Source organism: Pleurodeles waltl, chromosome 12 (assembly GCF_031143425.1).
Source record: "Pleurodeles waltl isolate 20211129_DDA chromosome 12, aPleWal1.hap1.20221129, whole genome shotgun sequence".
NCBI lineage: Eukaryota > Metazoa > Chordata > Amphibia > Caudata > Salamandridae > Pleurodeles > Pleurodeles waltl.
Genome location: NC_090451.1, coordinates 234213448 through 234237527, shown reverse-complemented (window position 1 = coordinate 234237527; position 24080 = coordinate 234213448). Strand labels below are relative to the sequence as shown.

The window sequence follows — 24080 nt, the reverse complement described above, 5'->3', positions numbered from 1 at the left end:
TGAACCTATTTTGGCGCCAGTAATGCCGATATTCATTGAAGGCCTGGACGCAATAGTACGGATCACAGACAATCAGCACCATCTGCTGAGGATCCTTATGTTCCAGTGCCATCACCAGAACCTTAAACTCTGCAAGTTGTGCTGTGCAATCTCCTAAAGTCTGTGTGTAAGTATTTTGTGGATTGAACTTGCCATCCTTCATGTAACCACTCACGACTGCGCAAGCAGCGGGGTATTGATGTTTTGTTCCTATCGCTGGTTGGGCTGAACCTTCAGTGTACAAAATGTTATGATATTATTCAATAGGCAATGTATTTGTTGGAACTGGATACTCAGGTTCATATTGTAAGAATTCTTGGATCTGTAAATTGGAGTCAAAGACTTAATCAACATCAGTGGCTGTCAGAGACGTTGCCCTTTGGATCTAACATGGATGTAGTGCTTTAGCGTTTGGAACGCTCGCTTTAGTAACAGCCTCAAGGGCTGGAATTGGAGATACGACCATGTGCTTCCCCTGGGCAAGAGGTCTTTCTTTAAGGACCGCCATCTGGACAGCAGTGAGGATTTTCTCAGTGGGAGCAAAGCATTGCTCAGATATGGAATAAGAGTGTGATTTATATGCAGTTTGGACGGTCTCACCCTCATTGAATGTCACGTAGATGAAACCAGTGGCACCAGCAGTTATTCTGATGACCAGATGTTTTTTGTTGTCCCTTGTATGCCTCAAGCATGTCTTTTTGCAATGCTTTTAGAATGCGTGTCCGACTGTCCAAAATTTACCAGTAAAATCAGGATGTATTAAGTCTTACAATGGTTTGATGCGTTGTGCATAATCTGGAATGTATGTTCTGCCAAAGTTTAAAAATCCCAATACTGACTGGAGCTTTTCTATTGTGTTTGGAGGTTGTAGTTGTGCATATTTTCCTAAAAATTTGGGCGCCAGGCTCCTGCCTTCATCTGACAATTCGTATCCCAGAAACAGTACACTAAGGAAGGCTATTTTCGTTTTTTTAAAGTTGAATTTGTAGCCGATTTCGGCAAATCGTACAACAATGCGAGCTACCCATCTTAAGTGTTGCATGAGGTCGTAGTCTGTGAGACAAATGTCATCCACATATGACAATGCCTCTGTGTCATTATCGTATTAAAAAGAAGTTACACAAGCTGAGAACAATCCAGGGCTGTTCTTGTACCCCTGTGGGAGTCAGCAGAATTTTTCTGAGAGCCAAGGGTGCTAAAACTTGTTATGTACCCTACTTTCAGGTGCGGTATTTTTGCAGATAAACCCATTGGATATATCCACGGTCGTCTTGTATTTCCTGCGCACTATATTGTTCATAAGTGATGTTCTGTGTGCATTTTGTATAGCATTTTTTTTTGGTGACTATTTAAATGTCTATAATCTAAGAATATTCTATATGAATGGTTGGGTTTAACAACTGGAAATAATGGATTGTTAATGGATGAGTTTGAGGGTTTAATTACACCCTGGTACTCCAATTGGTTGAGGATTTCCCTCACAGGTGCCTTAGCATCATATTTTATAGGGTATTGGGGTTGGGATTTAATGTTTATTACGTGGTAGGGGGAATCTTTTTCCCATTCTACGTGACTGCGATATAACACAGGTCCCTGTGCCAATGCCCAATCAATGGCATGCATTTCAACAAGAATCCCCTTTAAGATTACTTAATATGATTGAGGTTACCGTGGCAAAGTAGTCCATTAATTGTATCCCCAAATCCAGTGCTGTGGTAGCCCCGTATTCATCTTCAATTTGTTTTAACATCTCCAGAAGATTGGCAAGTGTTATTGTACTGTGTGCGGTGGTATAGAGGGAGGCAAATACCGTGCCCCGTGTATTGCAGTTATCAACTGTGGGTACCATCCCGAGCGTCAAGCACATAGAATTCTTACTATGTTTATCCTGAGGTCTTGTATGAAGAAAATCTGCTTCCAGCGCATTTATTTTTTGAGCTAACCAAAATGTAATTTCCTCCCGCTTGGTGGGTACCTTACCCATGATAGAACGTAGAGTCGCAGGGTTAATGCCTGGCTTGACTGCATATTGTTGCACTGGGGCTGCACGTGCTGGGTTAGTACTTAATGTTTGCATGAAAAACTGTACTAATAATCTATATATTGATGTGAACTCTAAATATAGGCGGCGAACCTTAGCTACTGCTAAGGTTGCTGCGTCAGGGTGTGGTGTATATGTGGCTAATAAAGGCCAGTTCGGGCCATCATTGCTCAGAGGACCTAACCTAACATGTAATATTGTACGTGGTAGAGCACCAACAAGCCAGTTATTATGGTCTTGATAAGATAAAGGTATTTCTAAATATGCATAAGCTCTGTATTGTGCAGGTATGTTTGCAGGCGTATAGCAGTGAAATCTATTTGTGTTCCGATCTGCTGCTGGAAAGGTGTTTCAAGAATAAAATATTTCTGTTCTGTAGGCTTGATGAGCCTTAGCAACAAATGTGATGGGACCCCCTGAGCCTTTAGGCCGTTTACCACTATATGTGCAGTAAGGGGTGGTCGTATATTTACTGCAATTGCTACACGTTGTGGGTTTGCCATTTTAATGGTAGATGTATGCTCAGAGGTAAGGACAACTAGTGGGGATTAGTCTTTTTAAGGTTCAAGCTTGAACAACCTAAGATAGGTGCTACCTATTTAGCTGAGGAGGAAATCCTCAATACCACTGACGTCTCCGTATATAGTATCGAGGGGTCTTTAGCCTTAGATGAGACAGAGATACTTAGGAGGATCCAAATATTAGTGTCTGACCAAACGTTGGTGATGCCATGTTGCGTAGGTTCTCATTATGAGGCTACTGGATTTGGGAGAAACGATCGCATGGACTGTAGCTACTAAGTAGAATTCCACACCGCATGACTGCTGTCGGCCTAATCTGTGTTCTCTGGCCTACTAGCAGCGCCTCATCTCTGTCCAAGATGGTTGTAGCAACCGGGCACATGACAAGAAGACGTCTCAGAGGTATCGTGGTCGATCAGATCCCATCCCTTTCTCTCGGTTACCAAAAGTCTCATACAGGCAAAGACAACAGAGGCAGGATATAGTTTAATAAGGATTTATTGAAGTAACTGCATCTTAAATAAAAGGCATGTATTGCAATAACTAGGATGATAAAACACAAAAAAGCAAACCGATGACTAACAGAGTAAAACACAAGAATCTGTCAGCAATCAGCATACAGTTGTGGTCATCTGGCTGGAATCTCCCTCTAAGGTGTCTGATACAAGGTTTTTTTTTATATAATAAAACAGCTAAGAAAGAGTCCCCACGTATGAGTGCTTATTGTCTGTGAATGTTACAGACACAGCATATCACGTTTGTTGGCAACCTTATCTGACTGTATCCTTGGAGAAAGCACAAAGTGAAATAAATGTCCTACTAAGAACGTAATGCGTTCCTACACGAAAGTATGAGATAAAGAAAATAAACCATCACCGCAAATGTTGCTATTGCTAGAAAAATAAAGTAATGCTGAATAAAATGTACCAGGGTTAAAGTGCACAGCGTCAGGCCTTATTAGCTTAAAACAGCGTGTCTAAAACATGGCTAAAATAGCTATACAACAAAGCGATGAGCAAATAAAAAGCACCAAGCATGTTGCATCAAAAAATTTAACTTGGTAGAGGTGCAAGAAATTAACCAGATGTGTGCTATACAGTAGTACACTGAAGGGCTGGAATGAGTGGGGACGAGACGACAAGTGGCATTGGTAGGTGAGCTAAAAACTAAGCATTCAAATACTTGCAGAAAGGGGTCTTAAAGACAGTTCACCTTCAAACCAAATCAACCATCTAAATTAACACTACGAAATATTATAAAATAAAACGGCCAAACAGTAATTGGGACTGCAAATGATACATTGGCCAGAACTCAGGATCTGCTATTTAGAGTTGTAGCATGTACAGCCGTACCTCTTATGGAGAGAAATGTCAGCCAAGTTGGTATCCAAGCTGGTCAAGATAAGTAAAATTAGTACAAAACTGTCTGATGCTTAAGCACAAATGAAAACTGGTTAATTGTAACTTAGAGCTATGATGATACATGCTGATGAGAATCAAGCAAAGTGAAACGTGATCCTTTTTTAAATGAGGTGAAAAGTAATGAAATCCTTATGCAGCTATGATTCGAAGTAAACCTTTGTAAACCTTTGTGAGAATTCCTTCGGTATCAGAAAAAAAGCAGGATCCAAGTCCCACAGTGTGAAAGAAAATCATGAGCCGAGATGAAGGCCTTAGCAGTTCAAATAGTGTGCGCATCTGTCAACTTCCTGCAGAGTTGCTCTGTCACCCGTCATTGGTTAACCTGAATGAGAACTTGTTTTAACAAATACCAATATTAGGCTATTTCAGTAATTTGGAGTTACCTTCATATAGTGTGGTGAGGTATCCCATGAGGTGGTTACAGTGTGTGCCCCTCAATACTTTCTCGGTACTCACAAAGTTCTTTAACTCGATTCCTTGTCAGGCACTGTGAAGGTCTTCTCTAACCCTCATATACTCTCAATCAAATTACCCCTTGCATTCCTTTCGATACCGTAGATCATAACATTCTGCTGCAAAGAATTTCTCGTGCACGTATCAAGGGGCGCCCCTTGAAATGGATCTCCTCCTTTTGAGGGATAGAACCTTTCAAGTTCTTGATTACTCGTTTTTTCCCAAAAGCCTTCCTCTTAGTTGTGGCGTGCCCCAGGGCTCCTCTCTCAGCCCTACGCTGTTTAATATTTATATTTCCCCTTTGGCTGAGATTGTGGAACCTTAAGGCTTATCTCTGGTTTCCTATGCTGACAATACACAGCTGGTCTTATAATTTTCAACTATCTCTAAAACTGATCAGCCCAATCTGACACCCTGCCTTCAGGCAGTAGCTAGATGGATGGCCAGCTGTAAACTTAAGCTGAATTAAGAAAAAACGAAGTCATGCTGGTGGGTAATTATGACCCACTCAAATCCCCTTCTCTTCTTCCTGATGGGTTGGAATGCCTGCCTCCGCCAAGAGACAACATAAAGTCCTTGGGTGTCTGGCTGGACTCCCACTTTACTTTGGAATATCAGTCTAAAAGGCTGGCAGCCACCTTTTTAGTCTTCTAAGACTTCTTAGGAAAGTCTATAAGATACTTACATTTCAAGCCAAAAGACTAAGCTCTCATAATCTTACGCCTGGACTATGGAAATATCCTTTATTTGAGTTCCCCTCATTATTGGTCAGGTGGTGCAGAATGCCGCGGCACGCCTACTCTTGAAATTTCCATGACATTTGTCCGTAAAGCCTGCTTTAGCTTTCTTTCACTGGCTGCCTGTGGAACAACGGATCAATTTTAAGGCCCTCTGCACCTTGCACAGAGCTCTGCATAACAAGGGTCTGGCCTTCCTTAAACAGATTCTAATGTCCTACATCCCTCAAAGGGCTCTTTGATCCTCCATGGCCTCCCTAATTAACGTCCCATGGATTAAGACAGCAAGATGGGGAGGATGATCTATAGCATTTAGAGCCTCTAATCTTTGGAATTCCCTTCCATCGGGGCTCCACCAAGATAGCCAAGAACTTTCCTTTCATAAGAGTTTGAAGACCCTCTTGTTCTCAGCATAAGTTGTCCCCTGTAGTTCTGCTTCGGCTCAAGCGCGGGGAGCCCTTCGGGTAGCCGTGCTCTTTAGAAATTCCTAAACTGAACCAGTAATCCAGCTCCTTCCTTTTCTTTAGAAGAGAAAATCTGAAACTCTTGCAGGAATCCAATTTAGGGCATGTACCAATCCTCCTTTTTTGTGAGGTGGCACCTCTTGAATGATGAGATAACAAAAGTGGAACTAAACAAGGGATATTCTAATATACTGGTGATCTAAAAGTGTCTGCATACTGTCAGCTTGGATTCAAGAAAGCTCTTCGCCTTGTTGCTATTTAAACAATACTACGTTTCATTCGTAAAATCATAGAACATAGATCAGAAGAGCTGACAAGTCTCACTTTTAAATTTGCAATGGCAAGGCCAATAGGTGTAGCTTTTTGTTAGGGAAGTGTTTGAGAATAGACGGGCAACTTTGTGTGTTCCTTGCAGCTGTCCTAGAAAGACAGTACCATAAAGATGAGCGGACTGCATTGGCAAATTTAAACTGTACTTTAAAAAAAAGTGTTATAAAATGGAGCCAGAATATGGAGTTTGCGCACTGTAAGTTGTCAAATTAAATGTAATAGAAACTTTTGAAAATGGGCTTTTCGATGGAGCTGCAAGAAAGATTGTGCCTGAATGCCTTTACTTTGGGAACAAAAATTCATCCAAAAGATGTTACCATAACAGCAAAGGAAAATACATTAGCGTGCTAGGGAGATTAGGGAATAGCCTTGGCCTGTCAGAAAGACTAAGAGGTTGTATTTCATGAGCAAAAATGGATAAATGAGCAATTAAAATATAATCTTGTCAGTAAAATAAATGCATTTAACAATACACACTGGCTCTGAATTCTAAAATATGTCACATGCTTCTGCAGTCTAACAAAAGTACTACTTGAGCACCTCACCAAAACACAATCTGATAACAAATAGAACTGTGTAACCATCTACAAAATGTCATTGCCTCTATGACCAGCCTATCCAAGCAACAGCAAATCATGAAAGCAAAGGCTGGATTTGGTCGACCCTAAGCCCACTCTCTCTGACTACTTCTTACAGGTACATTTTTAAAGCGTTAATAATATGAAGTCTGGCAGACACCTTAGAATGACAGAAAATGATGGCTTCTTTAGATCTTCCCTTTATGCACACCCAATTTTGTTATACATCACTACCCTTAAAATTACACACTAGGAAAGGGTGGAATGCGTATACCGGGTCATTAGGGTTGTCATGTTTTTTCACTTTTCTCAAATGTTTTCTTCACCATTTTGCACCATATAGATGTGTCGGCTTTTTTGAGTGCCTTACTAAAATTTGTTTGAAGGGATGTCCTATGCACATCTATAAGAAAATTGCTATTGCAGACATCTGAGGATATAAAAAGTATATATTTCAAGACATTTTATGCCCCGTAATACATCATTGATTGCTAAGGAACATAATAAATTTGGTCACTAGAAAAATTTACATCTTCTGTCATACTTATATTTATATCTTACCCGACATGATGGCCATCATTGGCACAGCGTGGATAGCCTGGGTATTATGATAGCAGTTTGTGCCAGGTGATGGTTATAAATAGGTGTTAGAAATGGGGTTTCTGGTTGGCTTAGGGTATGGACCTAAGCCAGGCAGAACCCACCACTCTAGTCAGGGCGAGGGAGTTACACACCCAAGATTACCCCTGTTCACCTCATGATAGCTTGGTACGAGCAGTCAGGCTTATCCCAGAGGCAATGTGTAAAGCGTTGGTACAACACACGTGACACAATAAATACATCATAAAGAAACACAAGTTATATAAAAATAAACTGTATTGCATAAAACATCATTAAACCAAACACAACATGTATCAGTAATATCCCACAGCTATTGTCTTCCCCAGGGGGGGGGGCGTGCTGGACGTGCCCTGAAGTACCTGTCTGGAGTGCAGGAAAGCAGGCAAACTGAGCCAGAAGGCTTCCCTAGGTATGGCCACCACTCCGGACTCAGATCCTCTAAACAAGTGTGAACATGTGGGCTCTGATGGCCTCCTCTTCCCGGGCCACGGGTTGAGAACATGCAAGATGGGGCCTGCTTGTGCCCCTAGGGTTCTACAGAGCGCGTGCCTCCTGCGTGCTCTCAGAGGACTGGCCGTGGCTCAGTTGGGTCTTCTCCTCCAGAAACAGAAGGGGGGGGGAAGGAACATGGCGAATCCAGGCCGAGAGCACTATCGGCTGTGTCCAAGGTAACGTGACTTTATGCAGAGCTGCTCCTGCACTGAAGCCCTAATTAGGAAAGCACACTCCACGCGCTCTCAGCCAAAAGAGTAGTGCTCCCTGGGCACGATATCTATTTGTAGGGCCAGAGGCAGTAAAGGGACATCAGTAGTTTCCTGTTGGCCCCCGGGAGAACACTCAAGGGAGGGGGGCATACAGAGCCACGCAGGCCAGCACACCAGGGCAAGCAGTGGCAGTTTCTCCTGGCAGTCCAGTAGCACCAGGGAATTCTAAGTCAGGGAGTACTGGCAGCAGGGTAACACGTAGAAAATCAATCCTGATAAGTCCTTTGGGCCCCCCAGCAGACACCAAGCAGCAGGACAACAAAAAGAAGAGCAGTCCAGATGAGTACTTTTGTGCAGTTCAGCAGTCCTTCTGACAGAGGTTCAATTCCAGTTTCAAAGGTGCTCTACCAACCAGGGGATGACTTGTATGTAGTAAAAGTAGAGTTCCAGGCCTGGCAAGTGAATTTAGATGCAGGGTAACTGTGGCAGTAAACTGTGCATGCAGGCCCTGCGATAGCAGACCTGAGACAGGCTTAAAAGGCTACTTCTGTGGGTGCCTCCAGCTGCGGTGCAGGCCCACTAGTAGCATTTAATTTACAGACCCTGGGTACAAGGATACCACTGTACAAGGGACTTATAGGTAAATTAAATGTGCCAGTCAGGTGTAAGCCAAACATGCAAAATTTCAAAGGGAGAACACATGCACTTTAGCACTGATCAGCACTGGTAAAGTGCCCAGAGTCTTAACATCAACCAAAGAGGTCATCAAAAATAGGAGGAGGAAGGCAGAGAGTTTGAGAATTACCCTTTTGAAAAGAGCCAGGTCCAGCAATCGGCTTGTGAGGCCGAATTGGTCCATGTGAAACAACTGTATGTGAATAATTGATGAAAATGAGATGCTGATGTTTGAAGACTAAATATGCATTTACTGAAAATGACAACTGGTATTTTTAGGATTTTTAGGTAGAAATTGAGTTTTATCAGAAAATGTTAAGCTATTTGAGATCATTGAGATTGTTATACAAAATTAAAAGCTTGTATTTAATATTAAAATGTACATATTGTCAGTAACCCATAAGCTGATATTTGGAGACAAAATCGTTCAATGTCTAAAATATATTTAAATCTCATATTTGTAGTGTAATTAATTTGTTTTGCTATGCACGTCCTTGGTGCCATATACAGGGAGTGCAGAATTATTAGGCAGGTTGTATTTTTGAGGATTAATTTTATTATTGAACAACAACCATGTTCTCAATGAACCCAAAAAACTCATTAATATCAAAGCTGAATATTTTTGGAAGTAGTTTTTAGTTTGTTTTTAGTTTTAGCTATGTTAGGGGGATATCTGTGTGTGCAGGTGACTATTACTGTGCATAATTATTAGGCAACTCAACAAAAAAAAATATATACCCATTTCAATTATTTATTATTACCAGTGAAACCAATATAACATCTCAACATTCACAAATATACATTTCTGACATTCAAAAACAAAACAAAAAAAAATCAGTGACCAATATAGCCACCTTTCTTTGCAAGGACACTCAAAAGCCTGCCATCCATGGATTCTGTCAGTGTTTTGATCTGTTCACCATCAACATTGCGTGCAGCAGCAACCACAACCTCCCAGACACTGTTCAGAGAGGTGTACTGTTTTCCCTCCTTGTAAATCTCACATTTGATGATGGACCACAGGTTCTCAATGGGGTTCAGATCAGGTGAACAAGGAGGTCATGTCATTAGATTTCCTTCTTTTATACCCTTTCTTGCCAGCCACGCTGTGGAGTACTTGGACGCGTGTGATGGAGCATTGTCCTGCATGAAAATCATGTTTTTCTTGAAGGATGCAGACTTCTTCCTGTACCACTGCTTGAAGAAGGTGTCTTCCAGGAACTAGCAGTAGGACTGGGAGTTGAGCTTGACTCCATCCTCAACCCGAAAAGGCCCCACAAGCTCATCTTTGATGATACCAGCCCAAACCAGTACTCCACCTCCACCTTGCTGGCGTCTGAGTCGGACTGGAGCTCTCTGCCCTTTACCAATCCAGCCACGGGCCCATCCATCTGGCCCATCAAGACTCACTCTCATTTCATCAGTCCATAAAACCTTAGAAAAATCAGTCTTGAGATATTTCTTGGCCCAGTCTTTACGTTTCAGCTTGTGTGTCTTGTTCAGTGGTGGTCGTCTTTCAGCCTTTCTTACCTTGGCCATGTCTCTGAGTATTGCACACCTTGTGCTTTTGGGCACTCCAGTGATGTTGCAGCTCTGAAATATGGCCAAACTGGTGGCAAGTGGCATCGTGGCAGCTGCACGCTTGACTTTTCTCAGTTCATGGGCAGTTATTTTGCGCCTTGGTTTTTCCACACGCTTCTTGCGACCCTGTTGACTATTTTGAATGAAACGCTTGATTGTTCGATGATCACGCTTCAGAAGCTTTGCAATTTTAAGAGTGCTGCATCCCTCTGCAAGATATCTCACTATTTTTTACTTTTCTGAGCCTGTCAAGTCCTTCTTTTGACCCATTTTGCCAAAGGAAAGGAAGTTACCTAATAATTATGCACACCTGATATAGGGTGTTGATGTCATTAGACCACACCCCTTCTCATTACAGAGATGCACATCACCTAATATGCTTAATTGGTAGTAGGCTTTCGAGCCTATACAGCTTGGAGTAAGACAACTTGCATAAAGAGGATGATGTGGTCAAAATACTCATTTGCCTAATAATTCTGCACTCCCTGTATTAGTTGCAGTTGTAACTGTTTTATTACTCATGTGGTGGCATTTCTGATTTATATAATTTTACGACGTTAACTCTGCATGATGCACTGGGCTGATCAGTACTGGTAATCATTCATGTGATAGTGACTGTTTAAATCTTGCCTGTTACTCTCTCTTCTTGCCTGTTCCTAAACGACTAGGAGATCTTGACTTGTTTATTCAATCATGCTAGAGATTCCTTCAACAGTCATGATTAATCTACACTTATTATGGTACTTAACATTTTGACTTTTATGGACCCCCACGTAATCAGTACTGGATCCCAGGGACCCCCACTGATCATTATTGGAATACGGGACCCCCTACTCATTTGTTACTAGAAGCACTGCACTTGCACTTCTCCAATGAATCACTCTGAGAATACAAACTTACTTTTTAGCCTACAGTTTCAAATTCCTTCACATTTCCAGAGCTTTTTAAAAATGTCAATTTAACATTTTTTTTCTTTATAGACACTTTATAAATCTGTTACTATGACTTAGGTTCCTAAACAGTTGCAGACCCCCTTAGTCGGCTTTGCTGACCGCCCCTTCCCCCCCAGGGATCCGTGGACCACAAGTTAAGAATCACTGGCCTAATCTCTTCAGGAACATACCTCCTTTGTGTCACTAATTCATGAGCAAGCATTTAAGTAGCCTAATCTTTTAATTTTGCAACTGTGTGAACATCTTAATGGTGTTGTCCTTCCCCTTGCTGTTAAATACTTTTCTGTTGACTTACAATTTTATTATTTTACTTCATCTTGACAGCTTGTTGTTTTATTTACAGGTTGTAGCCCGACGCTCAGACCTAAAATTGATAGTGACGTCAGCCACAATGGATGCAGAGAAGTTTGCTTCTTTCTTTGGAAATGTTCCCATATTTCACATCCCTGGACGCACTTTTCCTGTCGATATTCTCTTTAGCAAGGTATGGATGTTTAAAGACAGTGATATGCATTGGGCTGTGAGGCTGTAACATGCTTGTAACTATTAAGCACTTGTGGTGCCTTTTGAGTTTATGTGCACTTTGTCTCTTTTTGATTGTCCTATAATTTACTTTAGACTGCAACAAGGCCATGTGATTTTGGATCTCTTGATATTTATGTTCTATTTTATAAATATATTTTATTAATCTGCAAATATTATTTTATGTTATAAACAGTTGAGGACCCCTGAGTTGCTTTGTGGCCCCCATGGTAAGAACCACTGAACTAAACCACATACTTCAATTCCTCAGGACCAACATGAGGAAGACACATACAAAATATTTGCTTACCAGCACTAGATGCTAGTTAAGAAACTCAGCAGGATATTCATGTGGAAGAAGAAGCAATGTGGCAAAATATTGCCATTTGCTCTCCACAGGGAAAGATAGACTCTTATCCAAGTAGACCATCACCTCCAAATGGCATTACAGTTTATTGCTATACGAGTGAGAGACTAGCTGAAACTTATGGCATACAATTAAAAGATCTACAAGAAGACCCATGTTTCCTCATTGAGACATTTACTCTTGTGCAAAAAGGACATAATTTCTTACTAATTTTATTGACCGGATTGCAGCAGGGTAAAAAGATTTTTATAAAGATGTTTAACTTAAATTCTCTAACAGGATTGAGAAAACATAGAAAATGTCTTTCCACGATCAGTGTGTACTAAATCACAGGTGAATCCTGATTAGTTTTTTTCCCCAGAGTTTTTTTTAAATTGAATTTCAAACATTGGAGACAACGGTAATTAACCTGCATATCACTCTTACCTACAGTGGTTACAGATCCATAAGAAGCATTCACCAGAACTCTTCAAAAACACACACACAACCGCATCACAACCCCCCTAGCCTCCCCTCTCCGTCCCCCTCCCCCCAGGACACCTCTAGATCTGGATCGTTAACCATCAGTACTGTGTACAGCTACATTAGTTTACTACGGGGCATTGCAGTAGTCTGTGTCAGAACTCACTTCGCTTGCCCAGAACATTTCGTGAAACAACCACATCCCTCTCCATCTTGGAGGACTCACCATGTTTTATAATCCGAGGGACAGTAGTGCATCGCTTTTCAAGATCATGCCCTCGGAACCCACTAATCTAGCCATCAAGGACTCAAATCAAAAGAAGATTTATCCCTATTGGCCCTTTGTTTCATTTGAGTGTGAAGAACCTAGTGGCTCGGCTGGGCATAACAGCTCCTCTCAGGTTCATCCAGATGCAAGTCTAGTTTACATTAGACATAGGATCTTATAGCCCCTTCCCCCTCAAATTTCAGCACTTGTCCTACACTTTCCCTCCCTCCACTTAGTCAAGGGACCCATCTTCATCTATGGGGTAAAGAACCCATTTAAATGAATTGGATTGTATGGAGAGGGGAAATCGTGAGCCACATCCACATTGCCAATTAGACCCAGATATTGAAAGTTGTGGCCACTAGGGTGCTCAATTATGCATTGTAAGGTCCTTGTCTCGTATCATACCCGATCATATTCCATGGGAGCCTACCGACCTCAGTGTAATTTCTCAGCTCTCTGATCTTGTCTGCCTCAGGGCTAGACCTGTGTACCCCAGCCCAGAGTTGCATCTCTGCATAATACAAATAGAAATTTAGCATAACTGTCCATCCATTGGTTTAGTTTTAGCAGTTGCAGTGGGCACAGGACTAAAGATCATTCTAGGTGAACTTTGAGACTAATTCTTGTTATTGTTTAACAGTTCTGTTGTCAACTTCAATCAGGAGAGCCTAGAAGGGATACAGGGCTCTGAGTAGAACATTTATTTTGACCATAGACAAGAGACAAATAGCTGGTACCACCTATGCTTAGGGCGTGTCTCCGCAAATTACAAATAGCTGGTACCACCTATGCTTAGGGAGTGTCTCTGTCTACTTAAAGGGACACCTATCCTTGAAAGCCTGCTTCACGTCAGAGGTGAGGAACAGATTGTGGACCTCCAATTATTTTATGTCCCGCAACTGCTTGAGGGATATAAACTTCTAATTACTTCCGGGAAGAAAGTTGCAGGCCACCAAAAATTCTGTATATAAGGATGTCTTGAATTCCCCTGGCTTGCAAGATATTTCCCTAATAGACAGATATTGGCAGATGTGGCAAGCAAGAGTCTCTATCCTCATACCAAATAACAGTGATGACTGTAGCCACACCTGTCAATTACCCCTGCAGACATGAATTTATTTAGAGAGATAAACGCTCAATGCAATTCTTCACTAGGGAGGTAGTGGTTAGCCTTCACAATAGCCTGTCAAGGGAGGACCTGGCCTGGCTGTTCGGGGCGAACTGTTCCCATGGGGAGCTGGGTCAAGGCTGATTTGCATATGGCAGGTTCAAAACTGTGGTGGCATGGTGAGCATAAGAACCCTGGATTTAACCCAGATCTGTGACTGGGGGTGAGTGTCTGAAAAGTTTGCAGCACTCCGTCCATCATCTTGTGTTGCTATGTTCACCCTTAAGTAGCCAGGATATGCCCAGATGTGGGTCCCTTGCTCACTGTGCCACTGGATTCAAGCTAGCCTGGCTATTTAGGGGTGATACCCTGAAACCAGTCCCAGGCTGCTTGTTTCCGGTCCAGGGAGGACGTGGCATGGCAGTTCGGGCTGGACTGTTCCTATTGGGAGCAGGATCAAGTCTGATTTGCATATGGCTGGGTCTAAACTGGGGTGACATAGGAAGCAGAGGAACAATGGATTTAACCCAGATTTGATCTGTGACTGGGGATGAGTGTCTGAAATGTTTCTGCACTCCTTCCATTGTCTTGTTATCTTGTAGTTAAGACCACATACTACCTGCCTCAAAAATGCACACAGAAACGTAACACTCCACTCGATCAAAGGCCTTTCTGCATACAAGGTCACAAGCAAGGCTGATGTCCGTTTCTTATGTACCTTCTCAATGAAATGGATTATGCGCCTATTGTTGACGTGTTCTCAGTGAAACCACACTGGTCCACGTGAACCAGATTGGGCAGAATTGCCTTGAGTCTAGAGGTCAAGATTTTGGTGAGCATAGCAACCACTTGAAAGAGGGGAATAAGTCTATCGAAAGAAGAAGAGGCTTGCATCTCACCCTTGTTGGAAACCACTCAAGTTGTAGATTCCCCCATTAAAGTAGTTAGAGTACTAGCCTTGGTGAACTGATTTAATTAGATCAGTTAATTTTGGGTGTGCCTGAGAAATATATACTTCACTTAAATTGCCAGTAAACACATTGGGAATGATAAGTTACTTTTTTTCTCAAGGACTGAATTGCATTCCGGACTTCGTCTTCTGAAATGGGCTTATCTAGTTATTCCTTCTACAGTGCCATGTTCACAACTTTCCCAAATTCCCTCTTCTACTCCTGTTGCCCCCCCCCCCCCACTTCAAAAAAAAAAAAGGTTCTGTGCAGATGAAACTGTGAAAATGTGGAAAAGCAGGCTTGAAGGAGCAAAAAAGCATGTCAACGATGGGTGATTACATTTTTTTTCTTTGGTGCAAATATCTGCAGCTGCAACACAGGCTCCATAAATCGAAAAGTAGGATTACCACTGCTGGAAAGCAGAAGAAAACCCAAACTCGTCCATCATTGTTCTGTTTTAGGTTTAAACCTATAATAAGCTATGAAACCCAGTGTAGCGGGTAACAGCCCTGATCAGTGTAGACACTTAAACATTAATAAACACCCCCCACAACCACAAACTAAAATCCCATTCAAAGAAAGGAAATGGAGAGAAAATGTGTTATTTATATTCCTTTCTGAAGGTGCCAATACAATGTAGCTTTCACATACAAAGTAGCAGCAAGAAACACTGGCCTAAGATCATTCTGCTTGAGTTGTGTTGTTTAGGGCGGTCTCTAAATGTGTGTTTATTTCTTCTGTTTCCTCCAATTTTGTGTACTTGGATTAAAGGTGCAGGGTTTAGGAGCATGTTTTAGGTCTTATCTAATTATTTTTTAAACTGTAGAGAATTTGAAAAGGTTAAAATCATATTTGATCTTTTGGCACTGTTTTATTCTTTCACTAGTGAAAAGGCTGGCTCATACGAATCTTGGTCAGTATGTACTGTCACATTTACTTACTAGCCCCCTTTTCTAACAAGTCAGTATTAATATCAGGTCTCCTGCCAAACATCCCGGGATTTAACCATTCAGTGCAAGGTGTAGTGATAGGTACTTGTGAGAAGTGCACTGTGCTGCCACTGTGCATATGGGATAGTGGTGAAAACATGACATGCAACTTTCCACATATGAACAAAATCCATAGCTTGAAGATGTCCTATTGAGTCTGAAACATTCTGCTGATCCTGGTTTTCCCCCCAACTGACTTTACTGCTGAGGTTTTTGAGCCCATAGTTACAATGCAAAATGTCAAGCCCTAGAACATAATGTGCTGTCTGTCAAAGGGTCAGGACTGGCTCAAAGTGAGACATTTGCTATAGAGACACTTGGCAGCAGTGAATTTCCACACAGCATCAAGTTTCAGACATCTTGGAATGCAGTACTACATATTAAGCCAGTGTGATTCAAATTTGTAAAGTTTTCTTGAGGTACTATATTGTTAGTGGTTGAACCCCCACCGATTTGAATGACCCCCCAAAAATGTCCAAGAATTTGTTTATTAACACATTGGAATATATCACTCTTACTTTTTAAAATCCATTAATAGGTCCTGCAAACGAGCCCAAGTCCTGACAGAGCGAGTGTAATGATATTTGAGAGTATAATGAGATGTGAGTGTGGATTTTCTATGCCTAAAACAGTTTAACATAAGTCAGTTGAACACACTGTCAGTGGGAGGACACTACATACCCTCAATTACGTCTTCTTTAAATTAAATATGTGCTTTATAGCAATTGGTGCAAAAATATGTCTTGTTATCATTGGAAAAACACGTTTGTAGTGGGGATGAGACAGCTGAAACAACACTGATGAGCGCTGATTTCAAAGGTTTTGGAAAACACTGAGAAAATACCACAGAATTCCACTCAACAAATAATGAAAACAGACAGCCTAAATATAGCCCAGTGCTTAGTGGAGCTAGAGTAACTGTAGAAGCACGACTTAGTGCAAAACGAAGCCCTCCCTGTCAGCCTCTGCTGATCCCTCCTTCCCCCCTTCATTTTTGTCCTTGCCAGATATAATCTGACATCTCAAACAGAGTCCAGAATGACTTCAGTTCTGGATTCCCCCTTCTTCTATCTCTATAAGTAATAGTTAAGACTCCATCTTCAGATGGTACTCCAATGGCGTAAGTCCATTTGGATCATACCTTTTGAGACCTACATTTCTCAGTGATTGTCCTAAAAGCTGCTTATCGTTAAAGTGACATGCAGTATGTCTTGAAACATTTCACATTGAAAACTCTGAAAAGGTACCAAAATCATCTGTCTTGCTGCTTGCAGCATATCTTCCTTTTCAGAGTAGTTTTGAAATTTGACTAGAACGTCACACTGCCTTGGAATGTTTTGCAGGTGTCTTGGACCTGCTCGGTGTTATCTGTCCAGATGCAATTCTCCATTTTTCGTGATCTTGGGGTTCACATGAGTCAAGTTCTTGCAGGCTTCTGTCATTAGCTTCAGTCTACCCACTAAGTCAGCTTTTGTGTTAATGTTGTAGCAATCTCTATTACCCCAGCAACTGATGCCTTTGTATTAGTCGCCAAACAGGACAACAGGATTTCTAGATGCTTTTCTTGGAGGTCATTTGTCCATCTTTACAAAGGCTACATTTGTGCAGTACTTTCACCTACCTCCGCAGTGTTGTGTAAAGCAGGTGTCCTTCAGATCTTTCAAGGAGGTATAGAACAGAGTGCTTCATGGACCCTATGTGGCTTACAGATTATATCCCCTTATCAATGAAGGTTCACACATAGATTACAAGAGGCTAGGCTGCAGTTCACCTCTGTAGTTTCACAGGTTTAGTTGCTCCAATCTTCACTTGGATGGAGGACTTTACCTCAGTGTCCAGGTGAACAGTAGTCTTCACTCTCATGATATTAAACATCACCATGTCTAGTGTTTCATGTGCCACGGCCCCCTTCTCAGCTTCAGCTTCAGCCTCGAGCCCCATTTACTGCCTGATGTTACTCTCCTGCAAACCGTTATTGCACCTGGGGCAGTGGTGGTCGGACGACTCCAGCAGGCCCAGCATCACCCGCAAAAACTCTGGATGGGAGTCTGCAAGGTGCCGACCCTCATCTCATCGAGGCCTCTTTGGCTAATGCCGACTCGTTCTGCTGAATTCTAATATACAGCATTTGTGGTCCCTATCCTGCTACTTTAGAGCTTCAGGTATGCCTGCAGTCAAGGATACGATATAGAGGGCCACTAGCTCTCACCACCTCTGCTGGACGGTACAGATATAATGCTTCATAGGCAGAATATGACAGCCATCTTGTCCACTGGCTGATCAGGCCTGGCCTAGCACCAGTCCTGTCCTCTTAATTCGGTACACATTGCCAGTGGACTGCTTTAGCAAAGTTCTCTTCTCTTCCCACTCGCAATTTATCAGTTCATTTTGGACATGTTCTCGGCCTAGATTGGGATCGGATTATCTGGGTACACTGGAGCCGAACAAGAAGCAGGTGTCTGTTCATGCTGCTATTTTGGCCACACCCTGACACTTATTCTTTAATGTCCTTGTACAGAATCCTTCTTCACGTGGATTCCTTCCCTCTCCCCAGCGAGAATAGTAAACGGCAAAAAGCAGTAGGACATAAATAAAAGAGCAGCTGCCACACAGTGACAGATTGCAAATCCCACCACTGCGTTAAATAGGTATGCACAACAGCAATTGGAAGAAAGTGCCTCCAAACAGGTTTGTGAAATAATTCCTCGACTCAACAGTTGCTGCTATAGACAGTTGTCCACAGGTTCATAGTTGCGTAGAAATTTGTGGCTACGTATTTCAGGTAGAAGCATTATCCAACTGAATTTATTTGCCCTTAGGAGGGGCACATCTTTATGCCCAGTTGCAGATAACAATCTGAACCCATCAGCTATTGCAGCTTACACTGAAGACATAAGTCATTAACAGTTTTCACTATGAGAGATCCCAGAAAGGTCCCAAAAGGCTTCACCCACTACATATGGCAACATTACATTACAACATTAACCAGGACCCCAGTGACTGTACTCTCGCCCTTAAATTTAGTGGTTTGTTACCTTTCACACTCATAATTGGAATACTGGTGCACCCATGTAAGCCCCTAGTATATGGTACCTAGGTACACAGGGCATTGGTAGACCAGGGGTCTCCTATGGACTGCAGCATGTATTATGCCACCAATGGGAGCCCATGTAAATTGAGACTGCAAGCCTGCCATTGTAGTATGCACCCTTTCACTGCCAAACCTCACCACTGCACTTAGACCTTATAAGTCACCCCTCTGATAAGCCCTTCAGCCCAAGGGCAGGGTGCATGTCTCTAACCCCTTCAATGCGGGCGTTGGCCACTGGCCGACACCCGCACTACCTCCCTGGTGCGGGTCACGACCAGTGGCCGACACCAGGGAGGGGGTTAATGAATCCTCGGGTGCGTTATTTTTTTTTTGCTCCTAGGGAGACACGGAAGCTCTTCCGTGTCTCCCCTCGCCCCCCACCCGGCGCGCTGACGTAACAAAGTTGATTTCCCCATCGGAGCAGGAAGCAGCCTTGCCGCCGCTTCCTGCTCCAATGGGGAAAACGGCCTGCCCCACGTTCCGGAAGGCTTCGTAAGACCTCTGCGATCGGGGGCCAGGAAACAGTTTCAGGAAGGCCTTGTAAGAAAGGGGAGACTCTAAATAAGGTATTCCCCCCCGACCCCCTGTGGGGCCAATATTTTTCTTTTTTTTGTAGGGTCTCCCTGGAGGCCATTTTGGCCCCCAAGGAAACCATACAACAACTAAAAAAAAAAAAATCTATATATATAGATTATATATATTATCTATATATATAGATAGATCTATGTACATGGATATATCTATAGATAGATCTAGATATATGTGTGTATATATATATATATATATAGATCTATCTATAGATATATCTATGTAGATATATATATATATATATATATATATATATATCTCTCTCTATATATATATATATATCACTTTTGTCAATATGTGTGTGGTTTCCCTGGGGGCTGCGATCGGCCCCCAGGAAAACCAGACCCACATATAAAAGTGATATATATATATATACAGTATATATTTATATATAGATTTGCCATCAGTTGTCTTGCAGTTGCAGCTTGCGTCTCCAAAGCAATGCACATACTTCAACTGACGCTTTTCAACTGTAGCTTTTAGGCAGCAATAAAAAAGTCAAGTAAGTATTGTGATTATGTTTCTGCTACAAAGGGTCAGACTTGTCTAGTGGCAGTTTTAGTGCCATAAAGAAGCGCAGAAGGTTTATATGCCTACTGCAAAGAGCAAATCTGTATTTTATGTAAATAGCTGAGTACATTAGTAAAGTCAGCCATTACCTGTTCTATAATACAAATGAAACGTATGTGCAGGGTGGAGGGTGGCTATGGAGAGATGAAGGGCACTTTTGCTGGGTGGTAATGAGGGAATCCGAGGAGGAGGGAGTGGGAGCACCAATAATGATTGTTGGACTGGGCGCAGGAGGTGCTAAAGACTGTGACGAATGGTATGTGACAAGGTGTTTTTTGAGTGTCTTGAAAGAACGTGCTGATTGAGGGAAGAAGCGCAGGTAAGGTGGCCTCTACTGTTGCACGTATCTCACACACACCATCGATTTTGTGACTGTCTACCTAGGCTAGTGTTTTAGAGCAACAGTTTAGCCAATAGCAGAGATGGCATCTTGATGGATGACTGCTGCTGGCACTTGGGTTATAGAGGACAGCTCTGACATAGGATCAGAGACTGAGGCATCAGATACTGAGACAGCATCTGAAGGATAGGACAATGGCGAAGACTCTGGGAGTGATTTTTCAGTCAGAGGAGTCCCATTCGATAACTCCTCTTCCAGTACATTATGAGGGAGGTGATGAGGACAGTCCTGCTGTCCCTTCGCAAGCAGTCTGTGCAACTGGGTAATAGTGGGTTAGCCCAACCCAGAGAGCAGGTGAATGCGGTGGCAAGCAGAGAGAGAGAGAGAGAGAGAGAGAGAGAGAGAGTGCTCTCTTGGGAGCTCCCCAATTTAGTTCAGCCCCAAATTCCACCGCCCAAATCGTATTGTGGAGACATCAAAATTATCTATCGCAAAACAAACTGGTTTTGTAAGGCAGGCACCTGTGTTTTTGGTCCTGGGTTTTGTGGCCATATAGAGAAACACACTAAATCCAAACATTTCTGGAAACTAGACATTCGGGGGAGCCCACAGAGGTGTGACTTGTGTGGATTCCCCAAAGTTTTCTTACCCAGAATACCCTGCAAAGCTGAAATGTTGAATAAAAACTCTATTTTTCTCGCATTTCTGTCACACAAACTACAGGAATATGCTGGGATCCACAAAATTCTTACCACCCAGTGATTCCTCACCTGTCCTGATAAAAACACTACCCCACTTGAGTTCCTACACCTAGTGCCTGCGTCAGGAATGGATCACCCCAGGGTCAACAGCTGCCTCATGTAAAGACCAACATTGACCGTTGTGTGATCTATTCCTGTCACGGGCACCAGGCCTACCCACACAAGCGAGGTACCATTTTTATCGGGAGACTTGGGGGAATGCTGGGTGGAAGGAAATTTGTGGCTCCTCTCAGATTCCAGAACTTTCTGTCACTGAAATGAGAGGAAAAAGTGTTTTTTTGGCCAAATTTTGATGTTTACAAAGGATTCTGGGTAACAGAACCTGGTCAGAGCCCCACAAGTCACCCCATCTTGGATTCCCCTGGGTTTCTAGTTTTCAAAAATGCGCTGGTTTGCTAGGTTTCCCCAGGTGACGGCTGAGCTAGAGGCCAAAATCCACAGGTAGGCACTGTTCTCTATGAAAACATTTGATGTGTCCACGTTGTGTTTTGGGGCATTTCCTGTTGTGGGCGCTAGGCCTACCCACACAAGTGAGGTATCATTTTTATCGGGAGACTTGGGGGAACGCTGGGTGGAAGGAAATTTGTGGCTCCTCTCAGATTCCAGAACTTTCTGTCACTGAAATGTGAGGAAAATGTTTTTTTTTTTTTAGCCACGTTTTGAGGTTTGCAAAGGATTCTGGGTAACAGAACCTGGTCAGAGCCCCAGAAGTCACCCCATCTTGGATTCCCCTAGGTCTCTAGTTTTAAAAAATGCACAGATTTCGTAGGTTTCCCAATGTGCCGGCTGAGCTAGAGGCCAAAATCTACAGGTAGGCACTTTGCAAAAAACAGCTCTGTTTTCTGTCAAAAAACTGGATGTGTCCACGTTGTGTTTTGGGGCATTTCCTGTCACGGGCGCTAGGCCTACCCACACAAGTGAGGTATCATTTTATCGGGAGACTTGGGGGAAAATAGAATAGCAAACAAGTGTTATTGGCCCTTATCTTCCTCTAAATTTTTTCCTTCCAAATATAAGTGTGTGTGTAAAAAAAGACGTCTATTTGAGAAATGCCCTGCAATTCACATGCTAGTATGGGTACCCCGGAATTCAGAGATGTGCAAATAACCACTGCTCCTCAAAACCTTATCTTGAGCCCTTTTTGGAAATGCAAAGGTATTCTTGATACCTATTTTTCACTCTTCATATTTCAGCAAATGAATTGCTGTATACCCAGTATAGAATGAAAACCAACTGGAGGGTGCAGCTCATTTATTGGCTCTGGGTACCTAGGGTTCTTGATGAACCTACAAGCCCTTTATATGCCGCAACCAGAAGAGTCCAGCAGACATAACGGTATATTGCTTTCAAAAATCTGACATCGCAGGAAAAAGTTACAGAGTAAAACATAAAGAGAAATGGCTTTTGTTTTCAGCTCATTTTCAATATTTTTTTTATTTCAGCTGTTACTTGCTGTAGGAAAGCCTTGTAGGATCTACACAAATGACCCCTTTCTGAATTCAGGGTTTTGTCTAGTTTTCAGAAATGTTTAGCTTTCCGGGATCCAGCATTGGTTTCACACCCATTCCTGTCACTAACTGGAAGGAGGTTGAAAGCACCACAAATAGTAAAAATGGGGTATGTCCCAGTAAAATACCAAATTTGTGTTGAAAAATGTGGTTTTCTGATTCAAGTCTGCCCGTTCCTGAAAGGTGGGAAGATGGTGATTTTAGCACCAGAAACCCTTTGTTGATGGCATTTTCAGGGAAAAAAAACACAAGCCTTCTTCGGCAGCCCTTTTTTCCCATTTTTTTTGGAAAAAACGAAATTTTCACTGTATTTTGGCTAATTTCTTGGTTTCCCCCATGGGAAACCATAAACTGTGGGTACCATTAGAATCCCTAGGATGTTGGGAAAAAAAGTACGCAAATTTGGTGTGGATAGCTTATGTTGACAAAAAGTTATGAAGGCCTAAGCGCGAACCACCCCAAATAGCCAAAAAAGGGCTCAGCACTGGGGGGGGGGGGAGGGGGAGAAGCCCAGCAGCTAAGAGGGTACGTTATAATATGGTTCTAGCTGGATTGATAAAACTCCCATTTGTAAACATGCTTAGAATACCTAACATAAAGACTGCTTTCAGTGCTTGATGCACAAAGCTAGAACTTTTAAATAAAGATACATTTCTGCACCCAACCTCTAAACGATATTTTAATGCATGACATTTGAATTTAGATTTTCCAGCTGCAAACCTATTGCTACAGATAATTAACTAGTTTCTTATTTGTAATGGATTAAGGGCGAATGCTCCTGCAGCTCTCAGTCTATTGCATCGCTTTGAATCATGCAAATTCCATTGAACGTTGTTATTTGTTTTTATATCTGTATTAAGCATTTACCTGGATTGGATTGCAGTGATGAGACTGCTTGACATCATTACCTGGTTAGTTTCCGCAATAGTCAAACACAAGTTTTATCCCTTTTAAGCTCTATCTAGACAGCATGGCTGAACAATTTTCATTGTAATTCACCCCTCACTGTGGCCGGGAGCACGGATCTGCACTGACTCTCTTGTGTGCACTTCCACAGTCCAAAGTAGACTTTTGGGTGGCCATAAATTCTTTCATTTGCAGGTACATGGTGCGTTTTCTTTCAAATACTATTACGCATTTCAATTTTAAGGTATTTTTCTTGTCAAGACATAGCTCTGGGCATCAGTTCCACAATGCACCATGAGCAGAATTGTGTGTGTAGACTCCCACACCCACTTTCCCTTCTGGGAAGGATACACTGCTCCATGAAACACACCTCACTATACCCCGTTGGCAGCAAATTATACTTTTATTCAGAGCCGTTCAGACTGCCGTTTGGGACTAATTAGCCACAGGAGCAAAATGGTGGTTAGTTCCTTGTGCTCATTGTAAGTGGCTCCCAGCTATGTTGCCCCCCATTATCCTCCTCCTTCTC

General features: G+C 42.4%; 1 protein-coding gene across 3 annotated transcripts in view; it reads left to right on the top strand.

Moving 5' to 3' along the window:
• DHX38 (DEAH-box helicase 38) overlaps positions 1–24080 on the top strand; it is a 1001715-nt gene that overhangs the window by 589016 nt on the left and 388619 nt on the right. For all 3 annotated transcript variants that reach the window (XM_069216597.1, XM_069216600.1, XM_069216598.1), the window contains exon 15: positions 11462–11602. In XM_069216597.1, coding sequence (XP_069072698.1) covers positions 11462–11602 — 141 coding nt within the window. The remainder of the gene's footprint in view (positions 1–11461; positions 11603–24080) is intronic.